Source organism: Ictalurus furcatus, chromosome 10, assembly GCF_023375685.1.
Source record: "Ictalurus furcatus strain D&B chromosome 10, Billie_1.0, whole genome shotgun sequence".
NCBI lineage: Eukaryota > Metazoa > Chordata > Actinopteri > Siluriformes > Ictaluridae > Ictalurus > Ictalurus furcatus.
Genome location: NC_071264.1, coordinates 24,290,988 through 24,296,987, shown reverse-complemented (window position 1 = coordinate 24,296,987; position 6,000 = coordinate 24,290,988). Strand labels below are relative to the sequence as shown.

The 6,000-nt window shown below is 39.1% G+C and overlaps 1 protein-coding gene across 1 annotated transcript; it reads left to right on the top strand.

The window, feature by feature from the left end:
- The first annotated feature begins 408 nt into the window (after window positions 1–408).
- Window positions 409–1,595, top strand: LOC128614212 (putative claudin-24). The gene has a single exon (XM_053635566.1). The coding sequence runs from the start codon at window positions 737–739 to the stop codon at window positions 1,403–1,405; it is 669 nt and encodes a 222-aa protein (XP_053491541.1). The 5' UTR covers window positions 409–736; the 3' UTR covers window positions 1,406–1,595.
- Window positions 1,596–6,000: the final 4,405 nt, after the last annotated feature.

Sequence of the window (6,000 nt, the reverse complement as noted above, 5' to 3'; positions counted from 1 at the left end):
CAATGCCAGTGACTCCAGTGTGTCTTTCCAAAACTAAAATACAGTGTAATCAATCATCTCCATGATTAGGGTCCTGTGGAGTTGTCTAATTCATCTGTTAAGTACTTCCTGACCACAAGATCTTGAGAAACTAAATTTGAATATATTAATTTGTGGCCACACCTGGTTAAAAAAAAAAGATCTCTGTACGTTTTAAACCTTTGTGAGAACCAAAAGTGTACATTCAGTGAACACTGATTTGACCAGAGTGAAAGCAAAATGTAGCCTTAACATTTAGGTTTAGTGCAGAACATAAAGATTTTCTCATTTTCTCAGCGTTTAAGTGTATCTTAATCATTAGTCTTCAAGTTGTATCTTTTCCACTACAAAGATTAAAAAAAAGAATAGGAAGCAGTAGTACCTTTGTAAAGCATGTGAACATTCACACCATTCTACTAGCAGAATCTGCATTTCTGGGCCGGCCTGTCTGTATTCTTCCCACATGTGCTGAGCGGGACTGTTTGGATCTGCATGTGTGAATAATGCTGTTGTTTTCCTGCACATTTCCCTCAGTGCTGATCAGTGCAGCTCAGACGCGACATCAGCAAGAGGAGGGCAACATGTCAGAACGATGCCATCCTTCTGGCTGTGCCTGTTAAGCACACTCCTTCAAAGGAGCCTCATTAGAGACACAGACAGCACAGTGGCATCTCTGCTATAAAGACTTCTCCACGGGTATAAGCTCTGGAGTAACATCATGGATCCGGGAGTATGTGTTCTGGAGCTTCTTGGTTTGTTCTTCTCTCTGAGCGCCTGGCTCTTCTCATTGACCACCACTCTGATGTCCCAGTGGCTCACGCTGTCCACCGCTCTCCTTCCTGCTGAGAGCTATGAGCTGGGATTGTGGGGGACGTGTGTGGTGCAGGAGCTGGGCATTCTGGAGTGCCGGCCGTACGACAGCCTCCTCGGACTCCCTCCGGATATCCGCTTGGCTCGGATCCTTATGTGTGCCACCTTGGCTACCGGTTTCATGGGAATATCTTTTGCAATCCCAGGCATCAACTTGGTCAACAGCTGTAAAGGTACTGAGACCCTTAGAGAGAAGAGGATGCTGAAGATGGTGGGGGGAGTGCTGTGCTTCACTGCAGGAGTTATGGGTCTGGTTCCCGTCTCCTACATAGCCCACCTGACCGTTTTGAGATTCTTCGATGAGTCCGTTCCTGATGTGGTTCCACGCTGGGAGTTTGGTCAGGCTCTGTTCTGGGGCTGGACTGCAGCACTTCTGTACATTGTAGCTGGATCATTGCTTATTACCTCCTGCATCTGTCTGCAAGATGTACCGTGTCCACTGCCAGAGTCCGTGCCACTGCGAGGAGGACATGCCAGCCCTGAACTTTCTCCACGAAGGAGGACAGAATATGTGTGATATGCGTTAGGGGACAATTTTTAAAAAATATTCTGCTTCCAGTAATCACATACCACTACACCACATAGATAATATTTTTGTGAGATGGAACTACTGCACTGGACATAATGTGCAAAATTACAAGCTGCTGCTATTTCACTGTTTTTGTTTTAAACAAAGGTAATTTCATTGATATATTTCAGTGTTTTAATTTCACACTCCACACAGAATACCGTTACAAATCAGTTCAAGCAATATAAAGTGGTTAAAACGTAGTATTTATGAGCTTTTTTTTTTATTGTACATGCTTGGAAAATGTAAGTTATGGCACACAGCAAGATAGTGTTGGTATATGTGCAGGGGTGGACACATCAACAAATTATTAGCTAGCCCAGAAGCTAAGTGAAAGCTCTAATTTGTTGCCTAGTCCCATGGCTTAGTTGCCCAGAAACTGGTTAGAAAGTATACTATATAATAATATAGCTGCTTTGCTAGATAAGTGGATTAATACAGACTAAGGGAAACTAATATAGTGTATTGGGTTTGCATCATCAACACAAGGTCAGTGTTTCAGCTGTGAGATTGTGTTCTGTAATTGCATCAGACCTAAAACATATTATTCGAGTCTGGTTAGAGTCTTTATTTTTTGTCTGCATGTTTAATAACTGTTTAGCTGTGCTTGGAGGAGAGTTACAGGACTGCGTTGCATCACAATTTATTTTGCTCGGCCTCGTCAGTGTTTGCCCATACTTACATGTTCATAATTCTTTCATCTGTACATGTTACTGTACAGAGTAGTCTATTTCAATTTGATTGTTTGTACTTCAGCATTAATCCCCAAACATATAATCAATTATTATGCAGCATAAACTTTCTGAGAAAGTTTTTCCACTGCTACTGTAACGTGTGCATATCAGTAATGAAAAAGACAATTTGATATACAGCATGTGATCCAAAGACTTTTGGATGCGATGACATTTTGAAGTTTGCACGATGTTGGGTTGTTTTCCTACGCCCTACCCACAGATGATAAAACAGAAATGTATTTTTTATTATTATTATTCTAATCTTATTGTTAAAAGGTCATGCCAAAATCTGATCATGAAATGTGTGGAATAAAAGACAGAAAGGTAATATAAAAATATATATATATATCATTTAAAAACACTGTAGCATCTTCACAAGAACAAATTTTAGCAATTTACTGTAAAGGACATGATTAATGATTTAAATACTTCAAACAGGGGGATGGAAAATTATGTATTTTATGTTTTAACAGTTAGTGCTTTTACTTTATAACTATATCTATCACATCACAGGGTTCTGACTTTTGTGATTTCTTTCAGGTGCAATCTTTATTTGGATTTTTTTTTCTATTTATACAAATTTATATATCTTATAAAACAAGATGTATATATCGTGTGAGGTTATATCCATGTATTATGTCTACACCATCATTTATAATTCTGTTCATTAAGTAAAATAAAACCAGAACAGGTTCCATCAAAAACACCCTTGTTCTGCTACAGATGGTACTGGGGGGTGATGTCTGTGGTGAACACTAAATTGGAATAAAGTGGAATAAAGATAAAGTTGCCTGTTTTTACATACACTTTTTGATTCCATTTGTAATCAGCATTAATGGACATTTCATGGATTCATTTTCTATGCTCCAAACTTTGTTCCTTTAAAAGAAACCTGACCAAGCAGGAATTTGGGAAACAGCAGTTGAGTGTAATCTTCCCTGATCCTCCTGTCTGCACTGCTACACTAAGCTACAGTTAATGACCACTTTAATGATGATACAGTTGCACAAGCTGGCTCAAGACATCATTTACATTTTCTCAGCAGTTCTCAAAACTGTTTCATTTTTCTTGTGCAGTGGTTTATCATCTTCCTTTGAAGTGTCCCACTGCCGCTGTGTGTGTGTGTGTGTGTGTGTGTGTGTGTGTGTGTGTGTGTGTGTAAAGCTCTCTTTGTTGGGCTTCCACAATGGACCTATTTATCTTTGTATGCTAATCTCACCATCTTTAGACATACAAAGGTTTCTTCACCACCACAACAAGCACATGGTCCCCTCACTAGCTGCACATTTCCTGCCCACTTCCTTTGTGCAAATGAAGCACGTGGATTTCGAAATTCATCTTCAGGATCTGATCTCCAAAGAGAAAAGGAGGAGAGGATAAATCCCTCTATGTAACTTTCTCAATCATAATATTACTTAATTACTTCTATTAGGGATATTTGTGTCTTGTACACCTGTACAATGGCTCATGTGGGCAATTATCCAATCAGCCAATCCTATGGCAGCAGCACAATGCATAAAAACCATGCAGATACAGGTCAAGAGTTTCATTTCATTTTCACATCAGACATCAGAATGGTGGAAAATGTGATCTTTGACTGTGGTAAGGTTGTTGGGCTGGTTTGAGTAGTTCAAAAATTGTTGACCTCCATGGATTTTCACACACAGCAGTCTTTAGAGTGTACACAGAATGGTGTGGGAGAGCAAAAAGCCTCCAGTGAGTGGCAGTTTTGCAAGTGGAAACACCTTTTTGAAAAGAGAGGTCAAATGAGAATTGGTTCGAGCTGGCAAGATTGGTCTGAGCTGACAGGAAGGCTATGATAACACAAATAACCACTCATTACAGCCATCTGATAATGCACAACACAACAATCCCTGAGGCAGATGGGCTACAATAACAGAGATCTACATTGGATTCCACTTCTCTCAGCCAAGAACAGGAATCTGAGATTGCAGCAGGCTCACCCAAACTTTACAGTTACTGTCTCAACTTCAGATTCCTGTTTTTTCAGTTGACAGAAGTGGAACCCGATGTGGTTTTCTGCTGTTGTAGCCTATTCACCTGAATGTGTGATGTGTTGTGTGATCTGAGATGCTTTTCTGCTAAGCACAGTTACTGACGTTCTCTGAAACTGTATCTGCGTAATTTTATGCATTGCACTGCTGCTGCATTATACCACATGGTCAAGCACTTAAATTAGCACTCAGTTTAAAAAAAAAAAATCCTTGTATTGTGTTTTTATTTTCATACTATACTGTTCACTCCAGCAGAGTTTTTAGATGGATGATACTCTTACTACCTGACCTAGTGAACCGGCATAGGGGTTTGTTTTTGATAGAGACTACAAAGCACTTCTGTAAGTCACTCTGGAAAAGAATGTCTGCCAGATGCCATAAATTTAAATAATTGATTGCTTAGACAAATTAATGAGCAGTGGTGCTGGTGTTCCTATTCAAGTTCTTGGTGAGTGTAGACGGTTAATACTAAAGGTACACTACAAGAATAACTGAAATATCATACGGTAGTATTTCCCATCAGACAATTCTGCAATACTATAAAGGTAATATTTATCCTTCCGTAACTGTTGTGTATCAGAGACTAAAGTTTTTATAGTGTATAATTTGAACACATACCACACTTGTCATTACTCACATCTCATCATCATGAGTTGCCCTCTGCTGTGCAGAAATCACAGGTCCTGACTCCTGCCCCTGACTTGGAGCCAGTCAGGCTGCTGAGAAAGGCCTTTTGTTCTGCGAGCATCAGCCTGTTTGCAGTGCTGAGCACACACACAACCAGGTTGGCACATGCTGTACTTCCAGGCTAACAATTAATGCCGCTATGAGAAAGCTGAAGTGGCGCTCACGTGCCCTGCTGCTGCCATCTTCCGCTGTGGTTCACATGGGCAGGGGGACCAGAGGGGTCAAGGACTACAGAGCACACACTTATAATGTGAATCAGGGACTAGAAAACTTATTACATGGATAAAGACCTGTCAAATGTAGGCCAAACCCTACATCATGTAAAGTAGTAATCTCCACCTCACAATGTTACACACACCTGTCACAAATACAGGCTTTAGGTATAAATTTTCTGCTGTAGGTTTCATTGTTCACAAGTTCTGTACCATTTTCTATGTATCCCTGTATCCCTCAACTAATCCAGCAATGGAGAAGCTCATTAAAGTTTACATGTTTTCATATACTGCGTGTCATATATATATATATATATATATATATATATATATATGTATGTATGTATGTATATATATGTATATATGTGTGTGTGTGTGTGTGTGTGTGTGTGTGTATATATATATATATATATATATATATATATATATATATATATATATATATATATATATATATTCTGATAAAAATAAAAACAGAATGCAAGGATTTGCAAATCTCATAAACCCATATGTTATTCACAATAGAACATAGAAAACATTAAATGTTTAAACTGAGGAAATGTACCATTTTAAGGAAAAAGATAAGGCAATTTTGAATTTGATGGCTACAACACGTCTCAAAAAAGTTGGGATGGGGGCAAAATCCTGTGTCATGGCCTTAACACTCATAGATAAAGCTGCAACCTCAGGTTTTCCAAGATGGGAAAGTGTTAAGGATAGAGTTTTTTGCTGTAATATGGCAAGCTACATTGTTTTTGTCCTATTAACTGAGAGAGAGAGAGAGAGAGAGAGAGAGAGAGAGAGAGAGAGAGAGAGAGAGAAAATAGGCTGGTGAGGGCATGACTGTTTTATAGCTTTTATAACATGTGATAACAGAAACTAACTTGATTCTTGGA